The sequence below is a fragment of the Equus caballus genome, chromosome 6 (assembly GCF_041296265.1).
Source record: "Equus caballus isolate H_3958 breed thoroughbred chromosome 6, TB-T2T, whole genome shotgun sequence".
NCBI lineage: Eukaryota > Metazoa > Chordata > Mammalia > Perissodactyla > Equidae > Equus > Equus caballus.
The window spans coordinates 43,865,216-43,892,703 of record NC_091689.1 but is presented as its reverse complement, the minus strand read 5'-3'; the positions used below and the strand labels follow the sequence as shown (position 1 = coordinate 43,892,703).

The window sequence follows — 27,488 nt, the reverse complement described above, 5'->3', positions numbered from 1 at the left end:
GGGCTAAAGGGTTTATTTTGGGGGGTGATAAAAACGCTCAAAAATTAATTGGTTGCACAACTCTGCAAATACACTAAAAAACTGAATTTTACACTTCAAGCAGGTGAATTGTATGTAAGTGAACTATATGGCAATAAAGCTATTAAAAAAACACAGACTGAAAAAATATGGCCAAGTACTATAGATATTTGAGAAAACCTTCCAACTTAAAAGATAGCAACCAAAACAGACAGAAAAAAAGGATTAAAAGGAAATAAAAACAAAGGGAGAAGAAAACTTAAAAAATAACTCTTACTCCATATCCCCAGAAAGATAAGAGAAAAACTGTAGTCATAAAACAAGATCAGGATGCAATCAAAGAACAAGCAGAAGCTCTTAAAAATTAAAAGTTTCACAGTCAAAATTAAATATTTGATAGAAGGTGGGGGCAAAGAATGCCACCACATTCCATTAATCTAATTCGCCATTAACTGTACAATGTACCAAGGTTTTATGAACCACTAAGAAAGAAAAATGCCGTCAACTGAATTCTGACACACCAGCAACTGAAAGTCCTGTCCATCTGCTACAGTAATAGAACCCTGATTCTGTTCAGAATGGCAATTTACTCAACTAAAAGTGTACATTTTCCTGGCTCCTTTGCAGCCAGGTGCAACCATCCAACTAATTAAGTGTTGTGTGGGACTTCCAGGAAGGTTCCTTATAGGGAGCTAAGTTGGTTTCTTCCTTCCTGATGCCAGGAATATGGATATGATGGCTGGAACTCCAGCAGCCATGACCATGAGGACAAAAGCCACACACTGAGAACGGCAAATAGTCAGAGAGGGGTCAGGTCCCTGGTGAGTTCACGGAGCTGCTGGACCAGCCCTGGGCAGTCTACCTCCAGACTGACTTTACGTGAAAGAAAAACAAACTATTTATTTATGCCACTACTGCTTTGGATTTTACGTAGTATGCACTCAGATATACTCTTAACTAATTCAGAAGAATTAGAAGATAAAGCTAAGGAAATCTCCAAGAAAATGAACTGGGAAATAAACAGGGAAATGGGAAAAATCATAGAGGATAAGTCCTGGAGATCCAACATCAGACTAAGAGGGGTTCCTGGAAAAGAACACAGAGAAAACAGAGGGAAAGAAATTATCAAAGAAATAACACAAGTAAATTTCCCCAAATTGAGAGTTACTAATCTCACGATTAAAAGTGCCTACGAAGTGCCTGGCTCAAAAATAGGAAGTGAAAAACCACATACCCCAGAGCTCATCCATGTGAAATTTAAGAACACGGGGATAGAGAGGAAATACAAAACTCTGAGAGACAAAAAACACACCAAGTCACGTAACAAAGGAGAAGCGATTAGAATGTATCAGTCTACTAGCGTTGGCAGACAATGGAGCAACGCATTAAAGAACGAGTCTTAAAAATCACTTCTGGGAAAATCATTTGTGATCTAGACTCTATGCCCAGGCAAACTATCAATCAAGTACAAAAAAAGAGAAATTTCAAAACGGCAAAGACTTAGAACATTTATCTACCATGCATCTTTTCTTAGGAAGGTACTAGAGAATGTGTTCCCTTTGAATGAGGGGGGACACCAAAACAGAGGGAAACATGAGATCCAGGGAACTGTAGATTCAATTCAGGAGAGCAGTAGAAGGGAGTCTCCTAATGACCCCTGAGAACAGGCCTGGAGGAAAACCAGTTCAGACTGGAGCAGAACAGGGGCATCCAGGAGGAAGAGCTCCAGGAGAAAGGGGAACTGATAAATTATCTGATAGGCTTGAGCATTTGGAGAAAAACAATTTTTTAAAATTTTATGTGGTGGTTATAATGGAGGAATCTGTAAAATTTTAATAACGCACAAGAGAGGTTTATTTAAAAATGTGCAAATGAGAAAGCCATTTATTTGTAGGAAAAACAAAAAGTTGTACAAGAAATGAAATGTAACTATAATATTCTTCTTGGCTTTTTGGGGTCAATCTACATTGTCAAAAGATTTTATTGCTTTGACTAAATTATATAACTTACTGGATATGACAATACTGGGATGATGAGGAGAAAAGTGGTATAACATAGCTAATTTTTTTCTACCATAATGGAATATACATAATGTCTTAGTTGTGATATGAAGGTATAGCAGTACAAGCATATTATTTGGAACCAAGGAGATAAAGCCCAGAATAAACAGTGAAAAGTCACAGCAAGTGCCTCTGGGGATCGGGACTGGGGATGAGAAGCAGTGGGACAAGAATCTGATGCTTTTCACTATAAGCCTCTTAGTAATAATTAATAATTAACTCTAAGCATGCACTGATTTAAAAATGAGATAAACTAAAAAAAAACTACTACTTATTTTTCATCCCAGCATAGATTAAAACCCAGACTTTTGTATGATCAGGACCTTCTAGGACCTAATTGACCTTTGCAGTTTTATTTTCTATTATTCCCTCTCACATACCTTTACCCATGACTTTCCCTCTGGAGCCCACTTCCTCATGCTTCCCCCAGGCTGTAACTGCCTTTCTCCGTCTCTGCCTAATAGATTTTTGCCCATCCCTAAAGCCCAGGTCCAACTTCCATCCCACTTGCCCACCCAGCTGTCTTGCAGAGAGCAGATACTAAGCATCTTCCAGATCAGGGTCCTGAGTTTTCAGTTCCGGCTCTTGCCTCTTCGGGAGAGAGCCGGCCCCATGGGTTTGGCTGTGGATGACAGCTAGGCTAGGAGTTCCTAAGCAAGGGCCTGTAAGCCACCTGGAATTCTATACAAGCTTTTGGGTGAATATGCCTATTTCTAGGAAAAGTAAAGCTTCCAGATAATCAAAGTGGTCTGGGAGTAAAAAAAGCGTAAGCTCTCTGAGCTGTCTCCTGGGCATTACCAGAACTGCCAGGCACTGGGAAGAGGACTGTGGGCAGGGTCCCTCGGGCCCAGTGTCCATGCTCTGAAATTATTCAAAGGTTCCCATCACCCAGCTAGAAGGATTTCCTGCACTTCCTCACCCTTTGGACTGTCTTCCCTGCATCCCTTTCCTGTGCGCACTGGGCCCCAGGAAGGTAAGCTCCCAGAGAGGAACCAGGCCTCCTGGTCTTGGAGGAGACGTTTTGAAAGGAGGGGCTCTGCCCACATAGCACCTGTCGGGGGGGGGGGGTGAGGTGGGGAGGGCAGCCAAAGCCAAGTCTATGGGCTGAGCTGTTGGAGAAGTTGGGCAGATGTTTCTTTTGGAGTGACCTATCCTAACCCTACAGTCCACTTCTCCAAGCCCTGTCCTTGGAAGTAAGTTTTTGAGGACCGGCTACCCTGGCTCCAGGCCCCACAACCAATTCAGGACTTGCCACTCAAAGACTCGGGGGCCTAGGGGGTCCATGTTGGATCGTCAGCTATCTTCAGTGTCTCCTGCACATCCTTTTCCAGTACTATATATAGCCCCCTTAAGGCCGAAGTTCTCGCCCAGGCATGGCTGTCATTACCACCTGTCAGAAAAGTGCCTCCTTCTATGAGCCCAGCTCTAAGGCCCCACGGGCCCCACTCCTTGTCTCAGCTCCCAACACTGTTGGGCCACTTTGTGCTCGCTCCTCCCCTTCTCGCTCGTCCTGCCCTCCCCAGGCTTCTACCCATGGCAAGGGCACCTTACGCCACTCTCCCCCGTCTCTCCTCACTGCCGTCGACATACTAGCGGGGAAGGGAGAGTTCGTCGAAGGGCTTACCCAGAACTTCACCAGAAAAAAGGCATTGGAAGGTCCCCGTTCAAAGAGCTCCTTGAGTCCGCCCTTTTTCTCTGGGAACTTGTCATAGATCTGGCGGATGTCCACAGCTTCGAGGTAGGGGTCACTGTAGCTTGGGCTTGACTGGCCGATGTGCACGAAAAGGTGTTTGTTGTACTGTGGAGAGAAGGCTGGTCTGAGGGACGCAGGAGGCAGGGAGGCGGGCGGACAGACAGACCAGAGCGCAGATCCCAGCCTCATGACCTGGAGCAAGTCACTTCACCTGGCTCTGGGCCTCAGTTTCCCCACTGGTAAAAATGGAGACAGTGAAAGGATGGAATGTAAAGCAAAATTAATGGGTATAAAGCCCCTGGTCAGGGCATGGCTCCCAGCAGGTACCCAACAAATCAGGTTGTCATCTGTGTTACTCAGTCCTGGCCGTGCCAGTGAATGTCTCTGGGCCTCTGTTATCTCAAGGGTGATGGAAGACCACTGACCGAGATGTCCACATCGTGCTCCACCCTTGGAGACAGGAGACGGGGGGCCTCTGTGCCCCTCACACGCACCTCGCTAAATCAAAGGAATTCTGCTTCTGTGGTTGTACACTGGGCTTCTGAGTAAGAGCCTGTCTGACTCATGGGTTCCTCAGCTCAAAATCAAGTCTGCAAATGTCCAAGTGAACTGGTCTGTGAAGTCCTCCCGCCTCCGGCATCCTGTCAGCCCAGCTTCCTCAGGTGCTACTCTGACCTTTGCAGGTGACACTGGTCACCCAGGACGTGGGACATTGAAGGGGTCAGGGTGGGGTGGAGCTGCGGCTCTCTACTGGTGACCCAGAGGATGTGGATCAGACATGGGAGGCTGCTCAGAGCCACGGGGGAAGAATAGAACGGCCAGGGTGGGGCTGGGAGGAGCGACTCTGGACCGAGAGGTGCCTGGGCCAGCAGGGAAGGGAACATGGAGGGAGAACGCAGGTCAGGGAGGGAGTGGGCCTGAGACCTGAGATGGGAGCAATAAACCGCACCAGCAAGAGAGGGAAGGTAAAGAGAGGAGAGAAGAGGGAGGGGGAGGAAGGAATGAAAGGACAAGCTGAGGAAGGGTCAATGAAAGGGAAGACTGTGAACAGGGAACCTAGATTAAGCTCTAAAGTGGAGTGGGGCAGGGGGCAAGGTGAGAAAGCCAGAGGCAGGGGGAAAAGGACCAGAGCCTCCGGGAATGAGAGGGCAGGCGAGCCGGCCAGGCAGGCCAGGACCTACCGTATCAGGGTCTTGCTGCTGCTCCAGGAAGGCAGAGAACTCCAACATCCAGAGCTTGGAGCTGGCCACGCTGCGGCCCTGCCACGGGGGAGCAGGGGGTGCTGAGGGCGATGGGGCAGGTCCTGCAGGAGACTCAAACCCTGCACATAGCAGCGGAAGAGGCACATGGGAGCCTGTGCACACACAGCCACCCTGCCAACACCCTCTGCCAGGCCCCAGGCCCACCAGTGAGACCCTGTGCTGGCTAGGGGGTCTCCTATCTCCCTTGAACGGGCCTCCCAGCAGGGGTGGTCAAGGGGAGTGCAAAGCACTGGTGTGTCCAGGAGCCCCCGGTGGGGAGGGCTTAGCTGGGGACGACTCAGTCCCCTCAGGCCCCCACACAGAACCATACTCAAGGGAGATGGGAGGCCTGCTGGACGGAGGGCTCCCAGAGCAGGCACTGCCAGGTTCTTGCCCTCTAGGAGCCTCTGGTCCAGTGGGAAGACAACCAGACAATCAATTACTAGGATGCCATAAGCCCCATGGGAGCAGGAAATTCTCTGTTTGGGTCCCAGCTGTGTTTGCAGACCCCAGAACAGGCTCTTGGTACAGATTCACTAACATGATGCAGTGAACATGATAAAAATGGATAAGGCACTGAAGAGGGGCTCTAAGCCCACCTCTGTGGTGGTCAGGAAAGGTCTCCCAAGAAGGTGATGCTTGAAAGAAGTGATGAAGTTCAAGCAGGAGGCAGCAGGTGAGGACGGGAAGGGGCACTCCAAGCAGAGGGCACAGCAGGGGCAAAGGTGTGGGGGCCGTGGAAGCACAGTGGGTGTGCAAGTTCCCTCTTCGGTGGAACTGGAGAGAAGGGGGGGTTTGTGCCAGGGGCGGGGGACAAGACTAAAGAGACTGAGAGTTTCAGCCTGAGGGTTCCGAGGGACTGGAGGATTTTCAGCAGGCAGTGAAATCCGACGTGCGTTTCTGAAAGGTCCTGTTCCAGCATGGAGGAAGGACCGGGCAGGGTCAAGGAGACGGGAGCCACTGGGAGGGCTTTCCTGGTGGAAAACTGAAGAAGGCCTGAACCTAAGCCGTGCCGTGAAGAGGGGACACAGGAGGCACAGGCAGGGAGACAAGGGTGTGAGAGAGCCACGCGGCAGGCGACGCCAGGCTGGGAGCTGGGTGAACGGAGGCCCCGTGTGCTGAGGCAGGTCACTCAGGAGCACGCAGAGGAAAGGGACGGAGGAGACACGGTCAGAGGGGCAGGGGCAGGACCACGCGGGACGCACCAGGTGAGCGGCTCATGCACGTGTTCCAGCACCGCTTTCTGAGAAGTGCTGCAGAGCGGATGCGGTCCAACACACGGAAGACACAGACATCAGTCAGACACAGCCCCACACACAGACGAGGACACACCTGCCCAGGGGCAGACAGAGGTGCCCAGAGCTCTGGGGAGGGCCCAAAGCAGGGCGCCTAACCCGAGCGGTGGGGGATGGAGGGAGGAAGGGAGAGGAGAGAAAGCTGAGGTTACCAGGAGGGCCCACACGCCAGACTACCACAGAGACTGTATCCTGAAGGCACCAGGGAGCCAAGAAAGGATTTTATGCCTAGAGGCAGCACAGCAAGACGGATCCTTTCAAGAGATCACTTGGGTGAATTACAGGGCGGAAGTGAGGGAAACCAGGCTGGAGACGGGCTGGTTAAGAGCCTGCTGTTGTCACCAGGCAAGAGCAGGAGGGCAGAGACAGTGGGGACAGTGAGAGGAGGAGACAGATGAGGGGGGACTGCACGGGGCTGGGGGGGGCAGCCATCAGCAACCCAGGAGGCGAGCAGGGCTGCTCTGAGAGCAGGAGACGCCAGTTCAGGATGCAGGCAGGGAGCCATTCCCAAGCCACCTAAGGTGGTTAAGGTGAGGCTCCTGTCTTGCCCTGCAGAATGGAAGGTGGTGGGGGATCCTAAGGAGAAAGAGGCAAGGACAGCTGGTCACCAGGGCAGTGAGAGGGTGGGGCTCCCGTGCTGGCCGCGCGGACCAAACCTCATCTGCCCCCGCCAGCTCGAGGCCACTTCCCAGGAGGGTCCCCTCTGCTAGGGAGGGGATCCAGGCTGGAAAGCCGTGCTCTCCTCAGACCTCCCAACTTGATGGAGAGGATTATAACACCACTAAGACGGAGGCAGCGAAGCAGCCCAAGTGCACAGGCACACACACACAGCATAGGCCCTGCCCTTTGACCTGTGTGCAACCCTGAGTGCCAGCCCTGAGTGCTGGGGAGAAGAGGCGCCCCAAGGGCATGCCAGGGGGAGGAGAACGGTGGAGCCAAGAGACCGGCTGTCCATCTGAGCACACGACGGGATGGCCTCTGAGAAGGGGCAAGAGCTGAGAGGTACGAGGGAGCCCTGCACTGCTGACCCACCTGGCAGAGGCAGAGAAGGCTGGACAGGGTAGGTCTGTTGAGAGAAAGGCTTCACACTGCGGGAGACAGGAGGGAGGAGGTGTAAGCCTTGGGGCAGGCTGCAGCCCCGGAACCTTCAGTGATGGCCAAGGCTCTCTGTGCTGGAGGCCCTGGTGGTCTGGCCATCAGTGGCCTTTGGCCTCTCACTCCCTCCCCTGCCGACTCCCTCAGGTTTTGTGGCTGATCCACAGAAGCAGCATAGCTGTTGAGAAAATCCCCCCTCCCCCTTTCCCCCCTCCAAGGCCAGCCGGAGGTCTGGTTCCCAGCCTCGTTCCCTTGAGTCAAGCTCTGGCCCTGAGACACCCTGGACAGACTGGAGTTTCAGCAAATGCCACCCCAGGGTGCCCACACGGCAGACTGAGCTGAGCCCAAGAGCAAGAGAGCCCGATCCCTAAGCACGAGGCCATCCTGAAAGGCTGACCTCAGACTGTGCCTGTCCCACCTCAGGGGCCAGGCTCAACCGCATGAGTTCATGGCTCAAGTTCAGTTCAGGGAGCATAAGGTAGCAGAAACCAGGCCGTACTCACTCGTGGGATGTTCCAGCTTGGCCCGGCAAAGCTCCTTGCCAAAACTGAGGAAGCAAAAGGCACAGAGTCAGCACAGCCTGTGTGCACGTGGGCCCGTGCTGTGGGGAAGGGCAGAGCAGGGCCTCCACTGGAAGGCAAGGGTGAGCATGGACCCAGTGGCTGGCAGGGAGAAAGGTAACACTACTGTCTCCACAGGCCTGAGCAGCGCCCCAGGGCATGTCTCAAGGAACTCTAGTCTCCGGATGCTCTGTCGACAATGCGCCCCACGGGAGAAACAGCAGGTGTGGTAAACACAGTTCACCCTATTCCTCCCTTAGAGATCCACAGGGCACAGCAGCACGTAAGCTCCCAACAGTCCCTGAGTCAAGAAACCCACTCAGTTCTAAGGGTCCCAAACTCACTTATGCATAGAATCACTGTGTGTCACATCTATTCAACATCCAGATGGACTAGTGGTCTCTGGAACACACTTTGAAAAATGCTGGACAAGAGGCTCACCAAGCACAGAGCCTGTCACTGCCCCTTCCCCACGTTTCAAGACAGTGCAGGAGGTACATCCTGAAGATCCATTCAGTCCCTACAGCCAAGAAAACCCTGTGAGGACACAGCCCTGGAGAGGAGGAGCCCTTCTGGACCATTCTGAGAGTGTGACTAACCTGGCCATGGCCCAGAGCCCAGTTCTCAGGCTGAGAAATTTTAAATTCGAACAAGAGTTTGTTCCTGGAGGTCAGCCCTCACCCTGGAAGGAGAGCGGTGCTGAGCCTGAGGGAGGAGCAGGAACGCGGCCGGGTGGCGGAGGACGACTCGGGGACATGCTGGTGCTGCACCAGAGCCTCGGTTCCAGCCCCCACCCCGGGACTTCAGCCTCCTCATCTGCAAATTGGGCCACCTCTGTGGAGCTATAGTCGGTCAGCCGATAGGGCAGCTCTGCCCCTCGTGAAAGGCCTGCTGTGCTACTGCCAAAGCCCCCAGGAAGGTGCTCCAGTACTGGCTGAGCCGTGACTCAGCATGGCCCCTGGGTCCTTGGTCCCTCCTTCCCCCTGGCTCCCCTGGCCTGAGAGGACCCAAGGGAGAGAAAGTTGGTGTGGCCAGTGCTTGCTTCTGGCTCTTCAGAAGGGGGAGGAGTGAGAAGGAGAGGGCTGGTGTGGCCCCTGGCTCCAGGCAGCCCCACTTACCCCTGAGACTGCTGGGTAGCCTGGGCCCCGTGTGAGGGCCATTTTACTGTGGAAGGCTGTGGCGGAGATGATCTGGGCGGACGACATGGTAGCCATGCTCTGCAGGGCCTTGTCCTTAGCTGCCTGATCCTGGGGGAAGACATCGGAAGGGAGGACCTCAGCAGTGGTCACTATGGCACACTTCGGCGAGGCGGGGTCTGTGCTTGTGGTCAGGGAAGCTGTCCCACTGCCAGTGGCCAGAGCCCTGGACCAGGCTTCCGTCCTTGCAGCAGCTTCACCTGTTTTGTGACTTTGAGCAAGTCCCTTGGTTTCTCTGACCAGTCCCTCATCTGTCACAGGCGCATGAACACTTGCCCCGCCTATTTTATTGGAGCGTCAGGAGATCTGGAGACCATCCGCCAGACCCTATCTCGGTGCACAAACCACGGGGACACCTTGGGAACAGGGATCTTTAGTCCTCGCTCACCTCCACATGGCACCTGGCTCATGGCAGATGACGCATGAGTATCTGTTGGGTCCTTCCTCGAACGGGCGGGAGGAGTCGTCCTCGGGCAAGGGACTGTGTGGAGGCACGGAGGGTCTCCTGTAGCCCCCCGTCTCCATCCTGCCCTCTGGGTCTCCCCCTGCACTGAGGGCACCCAGGGCACCCCTACCTTCTACCTGTCACAATGTAAATACCAGCTGCTGCCCTCTGTGGTTACAAAGACCCCGACGGGTTCACCCTGCACAGGCTGTGAACGAAGAGGCATTCAGGACACTGATAATATTAATTTCTATAGTTGTATGAGCCGCTGGCTCCCATCTTGAGGTCCCTAATCCCAAAGGTCTTCAAACTGATGAGACAACATTTCTATAGTTCAAAAAACCTCCTGGGAGGGGCTGGCCCCGTGGCCGAGTGGTTAAGTTCGTGCACTCCGCTGCAGGCGGCCCAGTGTTTCGTTGGTTCGAATCCTGGGCGCGGACATGGCACTGCTCATCAGACCACGCTGAGGCAGCATCCCACATGCCACAACTAGAAGGACCCACAACAAAGAATATACAACTATGTACCGGGGGGCTTTGGGGAGAAAAAGGAAAAATAAAATCTTTAAAAAAAAAAAACCTCCTGGGAATTGTGTCTTTGTCCAAAATAAGACCACACATACAGACTGGAACAGCAAGTATTATTCTGTGTGTAGCTTTACTGGGGCTAAAAGGTTGGACTATGTCAACCAGGAGCTCTGATTAGAAATTCTGTATCTTTATGAAGAATATTTTTAAATGGAAAAACACATTAACCATTATTTACTAGTTGACTTGGTGGATCAGACCTGTCCTGAATGGTGGGCAGGCTGAGAACTGACACGGGTCCCTGCAGCTCCCAGGCACTTCTGCACACGGATTTCACTCGGCCCCCTGGCAGCCCAGAGGGAGGGGTCACCGAGGGGTCAGGTTCTGAAGGGTTCAGGTGTCCACCAGCTATGTGGTTGTAGAGCCAGGACCCAACTGGGCCTCTCAGGGGCCATTTACACTCATGTGGCATGAGACAGTCCACAGAAGGTAAAGAACACCATGTCACTTTGATGCTGAATATCATGGTACTCTGTGAGGGTGGCAGGACCACAGGATCCCCCTTTTAAGATGAAGAAACTGCGGCTCAGAGAATTTACGTGACTAGGGTGCTGACAGTCACCAGTGATGGTTGGCCCTTCGAGCTTGGTCCAGGTTGGCAGACCAACTCTTCACTGGGCCTCTGCAGGCCCAGGGGGGCCGAGCAAACCAGGGAGTGGGGTTACGTCGGGATCAGACAGCACCCAGCGTACACCACAGAGGGCATGGGAGAACATCCTGAGTGGTGGGGTCATGCTCAACCTGCTGTCCTTTGGGGGCCAAACTCAGTCGGGCCTTGCTCTCAAAGGCTCTCTGATGACCAGGGGGAGCTGATCGGCATTAGGTGTGCCTCTCCCCAAGGACACCTGCAGTTTCAGGAGGGAAAAGCCCAACTCACCCAGGCCCTCTCCCTCCAGGAGGAGAGGAACGGTGTAGCAGGCCGTACCCCCAGAAAGCCTGCAGACCCCCGGGATGAGCACTGCGCTACGAGGCGGGAGAGCTCCATCCGCTCAGTGTCGGCAACTTGCGTCCCTTCCCAGAAAGCTGATCTAAACAAACAACCAGAGCTCAGGAAACCACGTCCTCAGCGGGTTGGGACAGGAACCAGGGGGAGTGGGAGCGACATTATGGGGAGTTACATCAGCGCCAGGCTACAGAGCCAGGGAGTCACTGAATTTTGGAGTTGAAGGGGACCTCAGATACCACCTTGCTTAATTCTGTCCTTTTACAAATGGGGAAAGAATGGAGGTTGAGGAGCGTTAATGACTGGCCCAAGTTCCCACAGCACAAGGGCAGACCAGGCTAGACCAAGCCCCGAGACCCCGAGGGCTGCTACCTTATCTTGCCATCCACCAGGGAGCTTAATTACACTGGGCCCCAGACCCCTCTGGGAATATGACAAAACCCTCAGACCAATCTCCCCAGGAAAGTGCACAGACATGGAAATGTGCATAGTATTTATGGGGCTCACGGCTCCCCTTAATGTCTGTCCAGCGATCCACTGAAGGCTGTCCCAGGCCCCAAGGTAGAGCCTGTGGACAGGACAGGTGCAATCCCTTGCAGCAAATGTGGGCTGGACAGCTGGGCCTCCGGGGAATTCAAAGTTCCCCTAGAGGGTTCTAAACAGAACACAGTCCCCTGCTGGGGTCCCACTGAGTCAGAGGCAGCCCAGAAAGGGGAAACAAAGAACAAGCTGGACTCTAGGACCTGGGTGTCCGGGGGTATATTTGCCAACCTGAGAGGGAGGGATCAACAGCTGAGGCCTAGCCAGCTGGCCCAGGGACAAAGGAGCTAGGTGCTGGGCCACAGCTGTGAGGGGCATGGGACAGCTGGGCTGATGGCAAGAGGAATGGAGCTGAGTGGGCAGTGGGGAGTGGCTTCCTGCCTGTTTCCACCCACTCGTTCAGAGCCTCCAGTGTCAAGAGCATGGACTACTGGGGCCAGACAGGGCCTTGGAGGTCATCGAGTCCAGGGCTTTTAAACTGCGTTCTGAGGTACTTCTGGGTTCCAGAGCCATGGAGCATGAGAGGTGAAGAGGAGGACAGTGTCTCTGGAACGTTCCTCATCAACCTAGATCTGCCCAGAGTAGCTCCTTTGATAACATACTGGGTTAATATTTTGTTTGGGAAAAGAATAAAAGGAGATTCTGCTGCCTTAAAAAAACTTTGTAAACTGCTGGTCTTAGTCTAACGCCCCTCAATGTTAGCTCTTCCTACCAAGTAACTGGGCAGGCTCTGCTATGAACACCTCCGCGAGGGGGCGCTCGCACTCTCCTAGGTTTCACCGAGAGGCACCAGGGCACAAGAGGCCTGAGTGCTGTGGGGAGCAGGGTCACCCCCAGGGGAATCCTGTCAGCAGCTGGCCCTGCACAGAGCAGTCACCTGTCAGCAGACAACCCTGCAAGGTGGGGCTGATCCAGGGAGGGGAAGGAACCGCCAGTCCCAGAGAGCAGGGCGTGGGAGAGAATTCCACCAGCTCCAGCAACAGCATCCAGCCCCACCCCACAGCAGTGCCTCCCACGCCCAGCCAGCCCACAGGCTCTGGCTGATGGCACTAAGGGGTTGGTGGGGCTCCAGAGAGGGCCAGCAGCTCAAGGAGATCCTTGAGGAATGGGGTCTGGAGGGCGATCCCACTATGATCCGGGCAGGGCACTGCCCCTGGGGGATGAGGCACAACAGGAGACTGACCTGTGGCCCTCAGGATGCTGTGGAGCCTGGTGGTCCACACATGGCTCTGAGGTCAAGTGTTCTTCCCCATGCAGACGGGAGAGGTTACAGGCTGAACCCCAGTCGCCTCAACACCAAGCAGCGTGCTGACCCGCACACAAGCAGCCAGCCCCTAAACCCAAAGGGAAGACTTTTCCTGCTGGAAAGAGAGCCCTCACTTCTGGGAAGCTGGCCCCACCTGGACCCTAGGTCCTCCCTCCCACTGCTACTATCAGCCTTACCTTTAGCTTGGCCTGGATCTCGCGGGCTTTGCGACGAGCCAGCACCTGGATGTGGCTGGAGACCTGTGGCAGGAAGAGAGGGCTCTTGTCCCTACCTCCCAGACAGCCTGTGCTCCCCATCCTGGCCTGACCCCCAGCCCTCCCCATCCGTGGACTGATTGACTGACTGACTGAATGAATGAGAGGGTCGGTAACGATGGGCCCTCAATGCTGCCTTCTCCAGCTAATCCAGAGTTTGGCAATAAATAAAGTGCAGCATCGGGGCATTGCTCTCTGTTCTTCAGGTGTCCTGGAGAAGGATGGGGAGGAGGCTGCTGATTCCCCAGCATGGTGAAGGATTTCCTCCCAGGTGGTGGCAGCAGGGACCACAGGGAAATTAAACTGTCGGTGGCACACCAAAAAGAGACAACCGCTGGCCCCAGTGAGCGGAGGGCCTGGCCCACCTCAGGAACAGGCTGGTGCTGGGTACCTGCACCTGGGACCCAGGCCCATCTCCCAGGGCCCACCTGCTTCCTGGTGCGGGTCTTCCCTGTCCGGAGCTTGATGTAGCGGGCGATCAGCTCATTGCGACCTGCAGAGACACCGACAGCCTCAGTGGGAGAGAGTAACAAATGGCAGGCAGATGGGAGGGTCTGAGTGGTCCCTTCCCTTCCCCTCGGCCCACCTTGAGTAGGCACTTGGGGGTGAGGGTTCTGCAGGTTCCCTCCTGCCCTCCTTGGATCCCAGGCATCTCCCAGCAGCAAGAGGAAGCTGAGGCCTCACTGGGGGACTGGTAACCTGAGAACTAGGAAGTGACAGGGCTGTGGGCCTCCAGCCTATGCATAGCCCGGGGAAGCTTCCGAGCCTCCCTCTTTGCCTCATGCTGGCCACCTCATCTCCGCCCCCCAGCAGCCTGACAACGGCCTCTCTGCTCCCGCCTTCTCCTGGGGCCTCTGCACACGTGGGAGGCTGCAGGGAAAGGCCTGGACCGCGGCCTCCCCTCCCCTCCATAAATGAGCAGGACCAGACAAGATGTCTTATCCTGTCTGTGGGCAGCAGCGGGCATGGGGGATGTAACGGCCGAGACACTGAGGGTCCCCAGAGAGGGTTCCTGAGCTCCTTGACTCAGATACAGAAAACCCAGGCGACCACATCCCCAGCTTCACGGCTCTGACTAGATCGTCAATAGATAATGCTGAGGGCTCCCCACGGGCCAGCCTCCTAGAGGCTGATGCTGCATCTGAAAGATGCTGGAAAACTGTATGGAGCCACCCATGTCCCCTATTACTGTAAATGAGATTATGAAAAGAGGTTGCCTGTTTTCAAAGAGCTCACCACCTAAGTGAGGAGAGGCGTGTGCCCACAGAATGGCCCCAGCGCCTGCCAAGGACAGGGAACATGCAGTGTGCTCAGGGGATGGGGGGGGTCAGTCCAGACTGTGTGGTCAGTGAGCCCTCAGATAGATCTTGACAACTGGGTGGCATCAGACCATAAAGAAGGACACTGGGTTGGGGAGAGAGAGGGCGAGAGGGTTTGAGCGGGACCTGTCACTTCTTCGCTCCCCTCTGGGGCCAGAGGGCACAGCCACCAGCCTGCCCTGTCCTGCTGGGCCTTGCTGAGCCCAGAGGGCTGTGGCTCTGAGTGAGGAAGCTGCTGATACACGGGGGAGGTGAGCCGTGTGGGATGTCTGTCACCGGGGTTGTAACCAGAGAGCATAGCAAGGCCAAGCTGGCCCCCCAGCTGACCTTTCCCTGCTGCCAAGGCTGAATTAAAGAGGCCACCCTCAAGAGGTCTCGTCTGCTAGAAAGACTCGCTGGCCTGGGAGCACTGGCCTGGCTGTGTCAGGGGAAGGAAGGAGGGAGGATTCGACCCTGAGGACAACATCTATGGGCTGGTCTGAACCTAAAAGCGCAATCCAGCAGGAAGTCTCTTCTCAAAGCTTTCCAGGGAAAGGCACTCCACAGGCTCCTTTGGCAGTCCAATGAACGTTCCACAGTCCTACCCTATGTCTAACTAGAGGCACTCATGCTGCAGCTACGAAAGGCTGTTTTCACTGTCAAGAGAGTCTAAGTCATCACAGTGGTGACTGAAAACGGGTCACAGAACTGAGAGTTGGGGAGCCAGGCCCTAGCCCAGCAGCTCCACAAACGAGCTATAGGATCCTGGCAAGTCACTTTCCTTTAAGGACCCTCACCCAACCTTCTCCTCTTAAATTTAGGCCCTTTTAAGGTTTTTCATTCACATTTTTCCAACCAAGTTTTAACAGTCTTTGGAAACAGACCTTACCTTTGACTGAATGCCAGCTTGCTGTGGCTCAGCTTCTTTTCTATGAATGAACACATTCCAGGCCCATGTAAGTGGTCTAGTTCAGAGACCAGGCTGGGGCAAGGAGCAGGGTGAGGGAGGAGGGGAGGTTCCTCAGGGCCAGGAGGCTGACTACAGTGCTGGTGGATGCGGTAGTGAGAAGGATGAGCTGGGGAGTCTCGGCGTTGGTGGTGGGAAAGCTGGGGAGTGCGGAAGGCAGGGGACAAGAGTCTGGAGGGGCCTCAGAGACCACCTGGGAGAGGGTTCTGGTGCTGCTCCTCTAGCCTACACCGCGCACACAGGTAGTAGCTCCTCGTTCTGCATCTTTTCCTGTTAGATCCTCAGCATCTCAGAGGAACGGCCCACCTCTCTATTCAGGTCTGCATCTCTAGTCCCTGGCACCTATTTGTCATGAACGAATGAGTCTGTCTGCAAAAGCCGATGACTCTACCTTCAAACTACACTGGAATCCAGCCACTTCTCACTACCTTGCCCTCCGTGGTCCAAGCTTCCATCCTCTCTGGCCTGGATTATGACAAGGGCCGTCTACCTGGATTCCCTGCTCCCGTCTGTTCTCAACACAGCAGCCACAGTGATCCTGCTGAAACTCAAATACCCTCCAACCCCTCAGCCTGAAAGTGTCCAAGTTCCTAGAATGGTCTGGAAGCCCCCAGAGCATCTGTCCACCGCAGTCCTGGCTCGGCCCCTCTCTGATCTCGTACCACCTGCCATCGGGTCTCTGGCCGTTCCTGGAACGTGTCCACATCAGGGCCCCTGTGCATCCTGTTCTCTGCCCCAGAGACCCGCGCAGCCCACTCCCTCACCTTCACACCCTGATGGCCTCTCTGCTCAGATGCCATTTTCGGGGATGTCTGCCCTGAACACACCACTGAAAGCTGAGGTCACCTACCCACCTGGACGGCTGTACCTCTGTCTTCTCCACAGCACCTTCCAACACACCACGTGATCTACTCCCTTACCTCGAGCACCGTCCTTCCCCCACCTCCCATCAAGAGGAAAGTTCCTGAGAACACGGAGTTTCGTCGGATTACTCACTTATGTATCCCTAACACCTAGAAACTCCCTGACACAGCAGCCTCTAGACGAAGATTTGTTAAACAAATGACAAGGGAACGATGCTAAGAAGCTGTCAGCTGTCCCATAAACTGCTCTCACTTCAGAGGGAGGGTGCAAGTTAAACAAAGGCAAATGGCCTTCTACGTTTGATTAGTCCAACCTAAATTTCAAAGTGCTTCTTTCTCTGGTCTCACGTGAGCCTCCCTATACAGAAGCAAATCCAGATTTCTGTGGAGCCTAAAGCATCTAAAAATGGAGACGCTTTCTTTGAGAAAAAGAATTAAAAATACAAATACACAATTAGGTGAAAATCATTTTCAGTTAAGATGGCTATGTTCGCTCTCTCGAAGGTGGTGATGGCTTCACAGGTGTAGACGTGTCAGAACTTACCAAACTGTCCACTTCAAATCTGTAGAGTTTATTGTATGGTGACTGGATTTCAATAAAATTATTTTACAAATTTAAATTAGAAATAAAAAGTTTAGGGACTTTGCAGGGGCCCACGCAAGCAAGGGGTCCAAATGCGTACGCCTCATTACCTTCCCAGTAAAGCCACTTCCTCGCTGCGAAAAGGCAGGCAGTTATACCTATCTGCCAGATGAGGAGCTGAGGCCAGAAAATCCCATCCAGACTGTCCACCGGCAGACCAAGGACTAACTGCCCGGGTTTGAGTCCCGGCTCAGCCACTTGCAAGTGGCATGGTGTCTGGCACAGAAAAGATGCTCAGCTAATGGGAACCCCACTCCTGGACCAGCAGCTTCCCAGCTCCCAGCACTTCCTCTGCAGCACACGTTAAGCAGCAGCTGAGGAGGCCCCTGCCCACCACTGGCTGAGACCCTTATTCGAGACATCACAGATGACCTGCTTCCTATGCAAGGAGCCCCAAGTCATGAAGACAGAGCCCCCATCTTGAAGTTGTCATGAAGACAGCTACCCCTACCCTCCACTACAGGGTTCAGGAGCTTTGCTACCAAACAGGCCATGTTGGCCCTGGGCAAGAGGCCCAGCACTGGGGGCCACGGGAGCCACACCGAGGGGTCTAAGGCTGGCTTGGCTGTCTTTGTATTTTTTCACATTGTGCATCTTCCTCTCCCTTTCTCTGGAGCTGCATCCTCCTCTCTCTTGCTGGCTCATCTCAGACCGTTATTCCATCAGCTTCATTCTGCTTGTCAGAGGTAATGCCAGGAGTTGAGAATTCCCTCTGGGTGGGAGTGAAGTGCTGGGTTTCTGTGGGTGTGCTGAGCCAAGAGGGACCAAAGAACTACCTTCCTGCCACCAGAGGTCCTCCAGGGGTTAACCCAGCCATCCTACTGCCTCCAGGCCAGCTGGCATCTAATCCAGGCTTTATATACACACAGAGAACTGTTGTAGTTCCTTTCACTCTTGTAATAACAGGAACAATAATGAACATTTGTTGGGCACTTTCATGTGCCAGGTACCTGTGCAAGCAGAGAATGAATGCTGTGCCAGCTCTATTCGCACCCTGCGGCGGGCGCTGACATCTCCACTCCACAGACAGGGAAACAAGGCAGAGAGGTACAGAAACCTGTTCAGGGTCACAAGGCAGCACGTGGCTGGGATCCAAACCCATGGGGTCTGGTTCCAGAGCATATCTCTTAACTAGTGCACAGCATTACTCCTATTTAACGTAGGACTGAGGGCCATCTCGCTCAGAAGCAGGGGCTGGACCAGGTGACCCTAGAGGTCCTGTCTAGCCTAAAAAAGAAGAAACTGAGGCCCAGAGAGGAGAGGTGATTTATTCAGTCACAGGTTGTTAGCATCCAGGTGCCACGAGAACACCTGTTTCTAAGGCTTCACGACTATTACACAGGGGCTGCTTTTTCCCATGGATGCTCTCCCCTTTCAGTTTCCTCTGCAAGACACCATTCTGCTCCTCCCCTCCGAATCGGTCCCCCCGGTTCTCTGCACGAAGGAAGCCCTTCATGATGTCTGACTATCCCTTGCCCTGCCCCAGGTCCTGGAGGGAGAGCTGACCACTTGCACCCAAGAGCGTGCCCACCTGTTTTCACTCTCCCATGCACAGTTGTACCCAGAACCCTGGAAGCCAAGGTGCCCTGGGTGATGCAGACATCAGAAGGCCCAGCGAGTCAGGGTGGAAGCAGAGAGAAGTAGGAAGTGTGCACTCAGAGGCAGAGCCCGAAGCCACAGTGAAGGCCAGCAAAGAAAGAGCAGCAGCAGAAAGAAAGCAGCAGAAAATCCAGAGAGTCACTGGGGCGAGAGAACTGTATCCTTGTCCCAGCTCTGCCACCAGCCGCATAACCCCACCCGGGCCTTCTCCCCTCCGTGCTTGAGATCACATGCCGGGGAAACAGGAGGCCAGCCCGGACCTCGGTGGAGGCCAGGCAGGCAGCTGGGCATTGCAGTGTGGCAGGTGGCCTTGGCCAACCCCAGAGAGGGCCTGGGTGGGGCTGGAAAGGACGCCCCCCACCAGACTGTGGCCCATCTGTCAGAGGACATGTGTCCAGCCGCCCCCAGCTCACACGGCTCACAGCCACGGCCCCACCCCGCAATGGGCAAAGACTGGGAGAAGAACGGGCCAAGGGAGAAAGGGGAGCCTCGGCCTACCCACAGACTGAAGAGGGGCATTCCCGATGCAGGCTCCACCCAGGGCCACCATTGCTTTCCCCGACCCCACCCCCAGCAGCACGCACACCTGCCAGCCACCGCAGGCTTCTCCTCAGTCACACATGACTACTAAAACTGTTAGCCCATCTGCAAACTCCTGCCATTTCTGTAGCTCATCTCCCCTCTCTGGACTGACTCCCCTCTTTGCACCAGCCTCCAGCTGGGCCATAAGCACATTAAACGACATAAAGTCAGTAAAGCACTTGCCACTTAGCAGAAAGTCCGTAAAGTCAGATTTATTGTTAATATCATTAGTAAGGCCCTGTGATAAGTAACACTATTAATTTCCAAAATTGGAAACGGCTGAGAACCAGAGGGCACGAGCCTCCCTACCCAAAAGGAGGCAGATCTGCACATGTGGGCCTTTGGTCCACCAGAGGCCTCTCCTGGGAGTGAGCCCTTACTGCAAGCTTGCCATTTAACCCTGCAGGCTGGGGCCCAAGGGAGGAGGCCACTGTCCTCCACAGCCAGCCCTAGTCCTGATGGCCTGGCCCCTCTGTGTGCAGGGATCAGCGGGAGCTATAAACACCTGCAGCTGGAGGAGGCAGCTATTTGTGGAGAAGAAACTTCTGCCTGAAGCCCAGAAGGCAGTGATTAGGCCTGACATCCAGCCATCACCACTGCTGTCCCTGGAGGGCTCTGAGGCTTCTGGTGAAATCCCATCCAGTCTTCCAGGCCACCGCCCCAAGAAGCGATCCCACCCGGTGGGTGTGCCTGCTCCTGCCTCCAGGCCTCTGTGCCTCTCTCATGGTCCTTGGCTAAAGTCATTTGAGCCCTTGTCTTACTCCCTCACTAAAACGTGAGCTCCTTGAGAGCAGGGAGCACGTGTCACTCAGCTCTACACTCCAGTGCTGTTCCCTGGGCACCTCTTCTGTGCTCTCATCCCTGCAGCAACACTAAAAGGTAGCATCTTCTTCCAACAAGCACTCGGAACGACACTCAGCATCATTAGAGAAATGCAAATCAAAACCATGAGCTACCACGACTAAGTCAAAGCCCACCGAACAATGGGCAGAGGATCTGAACAGGCATTTTTCCAAAGAAGGTATACTGATGGCCAACAGACACATGAAAGGATGTTTGACATCACTAATTATAAGGAAATGCAAAGGAAAACTACGAGATATCACCTCACACCTGTCAGAATGGCTATAATCAACAAGACAAGCAATAACAAGTGTTGGAGAGGGTGTGGAGAAAAGGGAACCACTGGTGATGGGAATGCAAACTGGTGCAGCCACTATGGAAAATAGTACGGACATTTCTCAAAAAACCAAAAATAGAGATAACATATGACCCAGCTATCCTACTACCAGGTATGTATCCAAAGAACATGAAATCAACAATTCAAAGAGATCTATGCACTCCTATGTTCATTGCAGCACTATTCACAAAAGCCAAGACGTGGAAGCAACCTAAGTGCCCATCAACTGATGACTGGATACAGAAGATATGGTGTATATATACACAATGGAATACTAGTCAGCCATAAAAAAGACAAAATTGTCCCATTTGCAACAACATGTATGAACCCTGAGGGTATTATGTTAAGAGAAATAAGCCAGACAGAGAAAGATAAACACCATACAATTTCACTCATATGTGGAAGATAATCAACACGCGGATAAAGGGAACAGATTATGGTTACCAGAGGGGAAGGGGGTCGGGGGTGGATAAAAGGTGTAAAGGGCAATGCATGTATGGTGATGTATAAAAACTAGACTATTGGTGGTAAGCACAATGCAGTCTATACAGAAACAGATATATAATAATGTACACCTGAAATTACACAGTTATAAACTAATATGATCTCAATAAAATAATTGAAAAAAAAAGAAAAATGTTATAACACTAAAAAATAAAATAAAATAATGAAAAATAACAAGTGTTGGCAAGAATGTGAAGAAACTAGAGCCCTCGTGCACTGCTGGTAGAGTACAAAATGGTGCGGCCACAGTGGGAGACAGTTTGATGGTTCTTCAACATGTTAAATATAGGGCCGACCTGGTGTCACAGTGGTTAAGCTTGTGCACTCTGCTTCAGCGGCCTGGGGTTCATGGGTTCAGATCCCAGGTGTGGACCTATGCACCACTTTTCAAGCCATGCTGTGGCAGGCATCTCACATATAAAGTAGAGGAAGATGGGCACAGATGTTAGCTCAGGGCCAGTCTTCCTCAGCAAAAAAGAGGAGGATTGGCAGTGGATGTTAGCTCAGGGCTAACCTTGCTCAAAAAAAAAAAGAAAGTTAAATATAGAATTACCATATGATCCAGCAATTCCATCTCTAGGTATATACCCAAAAGAATTGAAAGTAGGGACTAAAATCCCTGTACACGCATGTTCATTGCAGCTATCCACAATAGCCAAAAGGTGGAAACACCCAAGTATCCATCAATAGACAAATGGGTAAACAAAATGTGGTATATCCATACAATGGACTATTATTCAGTTATAAAAAAGAAAGGAGTTCTGACACATACTATCACACGATGAACCTTGAAGACATTATGCTAAGTGAAATAAGCCAGATACAAAAGGACAAATATTGTACGATTCCACTTATATGAAGCATCTAAAACAGGCAAATTCAGAGACAGAAAATAGAATAGAGGTTACCAGGGGCTCGGGGTAGGAGGGAATGGGGAGTTCCTGTTTAATGGATATGGAGTTTCTGTCTGGGAGGATGAAAACGTTCTTGGACACAGATAGTGATGACACCACAACAATGTAATTGTATTTAATGCCACTGAACTGTATGCTTAAAAATGGTTAAAATGATAAATTTTATGCAATGTTTTACCAAAATAAAATAAATATAACCAAAACCAAAAAAAGGGTATTAATACTATTATCATCCCCCTTTAGCCAAAGAAGAAACTGAAGCTGAGAAATGTTCAACAGCATGCCCAAGGTCACACCGGCTGCTGGGACTGACAGTGGACGGGAACCTTGCCTCAGGCCTCCGGAAGCGAGGAAGGAGCTGGAAACCACAAGGCAAGAAAGCAAAGGGCAGCAGAGGATCCAGGGAACCTGGTGAGGAGGCAGGGGGCAGGAGGACCTCGCATGAGGCTCCCTGACCTCTGTCCCACCACCTCAGTGACAAGAGGCCCGACCCGGGTCCAGTCCCTACTCTGCCTCCCAGCAGCTGTATGACTCATCCAACAGGAGGATCCCTTCACCCCCGACAGCCCGTTACTGAAATGCCTTGCCCAGACCCCCACTGGAGTCCCCCAAACCACCATGCAGAGTCCTGCCTCTAGGCCAATGCTCTCTCTTTCTCCTTGACTGAGCACCTCCCTCCTCCACCCAGCTCAAGCTCCACTTCCTTCCAGAAAACTTCCAAGAGAATCTGGCCCTCTCGTTTGCTGGCTGCGAAGAACGTAAGTGCCATTAGTTAGTTTACTTTCCGAAGACGTTTCTCCGGCTTCTGCCCTTAGAGCACGACATGATAGAGAATGGAGACCACAGCCCTCTGCCTGGGCCTGGTGCCGAGCAGTGGGCCCTTGGTCAGACTGCCTGACTGCTCACGGGAACGGGCAGCCTAGGCCACAAGCCACCCCATGAGACAAAGGAGAAAGCAGGGAGAGGAGAAGCAGAGAGACACGGTGAGAGAAAAGAGGCAGATGACTTGGGAGATTCAGGAGCAACCTCCAGAGGGCGGGAGGCACACCGGGCAGAAAGGAAGGAACGCAGAGGAAGGCAGGGCCTCCAGCCATCTGGCAGGCCGAGGAGAAAGAAGCCAGCCTCGGCGGGGCTGAGCTATGAGTAGCAGCAATGGCAGAGCATGCGCGGGCAGACGAGGGAGAGAAGCTGTCCCACGCTCACCTCCCCACCACCTGCCCACGGGGCCAGAGGCCAGGCTGGCCAAAGCAGGTCAGAGTGACCAGCGTGGCAGTGCCAGGGCGAGGGTCACACAGTGACGGGGCAAAAATGAAAGCAGTCATGAGCAGGAGAGGGCCAGCAGCCCTGGCTCAGGAGCCAGTCCACGAGCATGGGAGGCTCGCTCAGAAATAACAGGCGCTAATCTGCCCTGCGGCTCTGCATGTCATCTGCATGTCTGCCTGGCCCTCAGTGTGCGTCCTGCTTGGGGAGGGTCGGGACAGGAGCCGGGCTGGGAGCAGGCCTAATCTCTGTCCTCAGAGTCTCCAGGGCGAGAATCCTCCAATGGGCACCATGGAGTCAGTTTGCTCTTCCTCCCTCCTGAGGCCTGCTACCCACCTGCTTGTTCTCAGCTCCCACTCTGTGCCCCGCTGGGCTGGCCCACCTGGCAAACAACTGATGGCCCCTGGATGCTGGGAAGTGGGGGACCGTAAAGATCAGGGCTCTGGGGGAGCTCAGGATGGGGCTGGAGCTCAGGAGGATGGCAAGAGTGGGTCCCCGAGGGAAGATGAGAAGACAGAGCAGAGTAGCCAGAGTGAGACGAGGTCTGAGTCAGCTTGGCAGCTTGTCCCTCTTCCTCTGCCTCCCTGGGGGCCCATCCCACACACGGGCTGAGGTCAGAGCTATATATACCTCCCAGCTGGGCAGGTCAGCTCTGCTGAGAGCCCCTCCATCAACTCCCTGCGTGGTCCTGCCTTGGCTCAGACCCCGTGCCTGGTAAGAAGAGATGGGGATAAGGCAGCGTCTGGATCCCAGCAGGATCTGTACTCGTGGAGGACAGGTGCTGTGGGGGCTGGGCGAGTCATCAGATACCACGGAGCAGCCTCCAGTCCCCCTGCCCAGAGCCTGACCCACCTGGAGCCCGGGCCAAGCAGAAGGCGGGGCAGGGGGAAGGCGGTGAGCAGGCGGGGCTGGCTTCACAGAGCTCACAAAGGCCATTCAGGGTGATGGGGGAGCACTGTGCTTGGAAGCTGGAGAACTGGGTTCTAGCCCCAGCTCTCCCACTGACTGCCTGAGAGACTCTGGGAGAAGCTCTTGGCTTCTCTGCGCATCTGCAGGCAGAGGTCATAATTCCTCCCTCCCCTCCCTTGAAAAGACTGATGAGATAATGGATGTCAAAGACCACTGGGAGCTCACAATTAAGAGGTTCCTGGCCTTGGCCCCTCTCTTCTCTCTTCCTCCTGAGTCCTCTGTGTGGTCCCCCACCCTGCCCCCTCCCAGTGTCTACGCAAAGAGGAAGGAGAGCCACAAACGGAACACCAACAGGCCAGAATAGTTTGTCAAACACCATTTTCATGCTGCTTCCCCCTCCCACCAACAGCTCCCCTCCTGCCAAACAGAATTCCCACCCAAGGCCTGCTGAAGTCTGCACCCTCGCAGTTCCCAAACCCCAGCTCACTCACAATCATCTGGTGACCAAATGTAAGTCTCTTAACCCAGTACCTTTATATGTGAAGCGGGGATAGAAATATCCACCTACAAGGACTAAATAAAACTAAGCATCCACCCAAATGTCCATCGACGGGTGAATGGATAAGCAAAATGTGGTCCATCCACATGACGGAACGTAATCCAGTCTAAAAAGGAAGGGAATTCTGACACACGCTACACATGGAGGAACCTTGAGGACATTGCGCTAAGTGACATCAGCCAGTCACAGAAAGACAAATACTGTGTGATTCCACTTACATAAGGTACCAAGAGCAGTCATACCCACAAAGACAGAAAGAAGAATGGTGGTTGTCAGGGGCTGGGGGAGGAGGAAATAGGGAGTCAGTGTCTAACGGGCACAGAGTTTCAGTGTAGGAAGATGAAAACGTTCTGGGGATGGATGGTGGAACAACAATGTGAGTGTACTTTATGTCACCGAACCCAAACTTAAAAAATGGTTAAAATCATAAAATTTACATTATATATTTTACCACACACACAAAAAGAAACAACTCAGCATCCCAAGTTTGGTCCACGGTGGCACTCCAATAAAAGGGAGTCAGCTGATACTGCCCCTCCGGCCATCTCTACAGGCCTTCGCAGACACCGGCAGCACCTCAGCTCTCCCCGTTTGCTGAGCGCCTTTGCACACAGGCATGTCCTGTTGTGTCCTGGGCACACATCACAGCTTCCCAGCCAGGGACCCTGAAAGCTCTCCAGCTAAGCAACACTCCTAAAGAAGCTGTCCCCTGCACACCCTGGTCCCTTCCCACCCTCACCCCTCTCTCATGCTCAATACCCATCCCACGCTCCACCAAAGCAGTGGAAAGAGCCTGGGGTCCCAGAGGCTCAGCGTCCTCACCAGCTCCTTGGGGATGACCTGTCTAAAGCACCCAGTCCCACACCTGGCACCCAAGAGGTGCTCCCCGCACATCAGCTGTCTCCTCCAGGAAGCTTCTCTGGGGGCCAAACCATTCGAGCAGGAGGTGGTCAGAGCAGGGGCAGTAAGGAGGGCCGACCCAGGGCATGGGTGCCCACAGAAACAAGAGAGACTCTGTGGGAACCAAGCAAAGCCACAGAGGGGGCACCAAAAAGGAGAGATGAGCAGTTCTAACTGGTCATGAGGAGTAGACCGGGGTCCACCTTGAAAGGACCTTGCTTCCCCAACAAGCTGAAGAAAGCGCAGGAATCACTTTGGCCTGTAGGGAAGGTTGTAGGTAAAGGAAAAAGCACAAGGAGGGGCCGTGAGAGCCCGACTACTCCCTGGGCCAGCGATAAACTGGGTTTGAGTTTATTCAGTTGAACTGAGTTGAAAAATGTCCCTCCTAAAATTCCTATTGACCCAGAACCTCAGAATGTGACCTTATTTGGAAACAGGGTCTTTACAGATGTAATTAGCTAAAATGAGGTCATCCTGGATTAACGTGGGCTCTAAACCCAAAGACTGGTGTCCCTGTAAGAAGAGAGGACACACAGAAACACACAAGAAGGAAGGCCACGTGACAACAGTCAAAGACTGGAGTTACACAGCCACAAGGCAGGGAGCACCAAGCACCACCACAGCCACCAGAAACCAGGAGAGAGGCTGGAGCAGACCCGTCCTCAGAGCGTCCAGAAGGATCCAGCCTGCCGACACCTGGATTTCAGACTCCCAGCCCTCTGAACTGGGAGAGAATAAATTTCTGCTGTTTTACGCCACCCTGTGTGGGGTAATTTGTTACAGCAGCCTAGGAAATGAATACAGTCAGCCCCCACAAGCCCCTCACACAGTGTCCTTTAAACAGCTGACACAGCATCTGTGCTGGCGGGAGGGATGCCAGTGTTAGATGGGGAGAGAGAACTGGAGAGGAAACCCTGGGGGTGGGCAATTGGCTGGGGCATCTTGTTGGAAGCCAGGGCGGGGCCCTCTGTTGTCAGCGACTCCAGCCAGTTAGAGACCCTTTCAGCACCTGCCCAGGACCAAGTGTTGCAAGCTGCAGATCCCAGGGGACTTTCAATGGGAGTGGAGGCCTGACTTGTCCTTCCAACAGCTGTCCAGTTTTCAGTTTAGTTTTACTTTTCCAGATACCTCCTCTTCTACCCAAAAGCCAACCAGCTCCAAGCAGACTGCTTGGCCCTTCCCACAGGGCTGCTGCACACACTGCTTCCATGACATTCTGCATCCTCAGCTACTCGGGAAGATCAGCCTTTCTGATCACTCTTCCCGGAGGGAACCTTTCCTGAGAGGGATAACTGCCTCTGCTTGACTCTCTCCCAGGACGCTCTCCAGCCTGCCAGTCATGTGTGTACCGACCTGCGAGCAGGGGCTGGACCTGCCCCACCCACAGCTGGCTCACAGAAGATGAATGAGTAAAGGAGAGTCCAGAGACTACCTCCCTACCCACCCTTCACAGCCAAGGTGGAAGCCCGGAGAAGATCAGGCATTTCCCTGGGGATGACTTGTGGGATTTTCCCAGTCTGCTCTGCGGGATGTTCCACCCCTGCCCAACTACCACAGCTTTTCCCCATTCTCCACACCCACTGAAAGGCCTCTCCTCAGATGCCCTCCCATCCCTTGGGAACCAAGGACAGAAGAAAGTAGTGTCCACCTGGTAGAAGTCCCAAGAGGTCATTTCTCCTCCGTTCCTTGGAGGGAACTGAGGTTACTGCACCTAGCCCCATGTCTAGGCTCTATTTCCAGGGCTGGATCATGGGTTCAGGGGCCTGCTGCCCAGCCCCAACAGACTCCTTACCATACATCTTGCCCTCGTCTGACAAGATGATCTTGCGCCGGCCGCAGGGCGGGTAGATGGCCAGGGCCTCCTGGAAGCTCTGCTCAATGTCCGGGCTCCACACGCCCTCTGCGTCATTGTCGATGGGCTTGTCCAACGCCTGACTGTCCCCAGAGACGTTGCTCCCCTCGGGGGAGTTAGGAGAGCTCCACTCGTTGGAGGTAATGGTGCCGGCCTTGCCCTCCAAGGCTCCGCTTGGAGGAGCGCCCGTTGGACCTGTTTGGGCAGAAACCACGTCATTGGTGGAAGAACCGTGGACCATGGGACACGGGCATCCCAGGGAGT

The 27,488-nt window shown here is 53.6% G+C and overlaps 1 protein-coding gene across 6 annotated transcripts in view; it reads right to left on the bottom strand.

Annotated features, from left to right (window-relative positions):
- TEAD4 (TEA domain transcription factor 4) overlaps positions 1–27,488 on the bottom strand; it is a 66,529-nt gene that overhangs the window by 14,234 nt on the left and 24,807 nt on the right. For 4 of the 6 annotated variants that reach the window (XM_070270867.1, XM_070270870.1, XM_070270869.1 and 1 more), the window contains 8 exons: positions 27,165–27,419; positions 13,623–13,687; positions 13,117–13,179; positions 9,081–9,209; positions 7,906–7,949; positions 7,340–7,395; positions 4,953–5,092; positions 3,703–3,876 (listed from right to left, as the gene is read on the bottom strand). In XM_070270867.1, the coding sequence (XP_070126968.1) occupies positions 3,703–3,876; positions 4,953–5,092; positions 7,340–7,395; positions 7,906–7,949; positions 9,081–9,209; positions 13,117–13,179; positions 13,623–13,687; positions 27,165–27,171 (678 nt within the window). In that variant the 5' untranslated portion in view covers positions 27,172–27,419. Of the gene's footprint in view, positions 1–3,702; positions 3,877–4,952; positions 5,093–7,339; positions 7,396–7,905; positions 7,950–9,080; positions 9,210–13,116; positions 13,180–13,622; positions 13,688–23,634; positions 24,012–27,164; positions 27,420–27,488 lie in introns of those variants that run through there. The other 2 variants (XM_070270871.1, XM_023642991.2) reach the window with 2 other exon arrangements.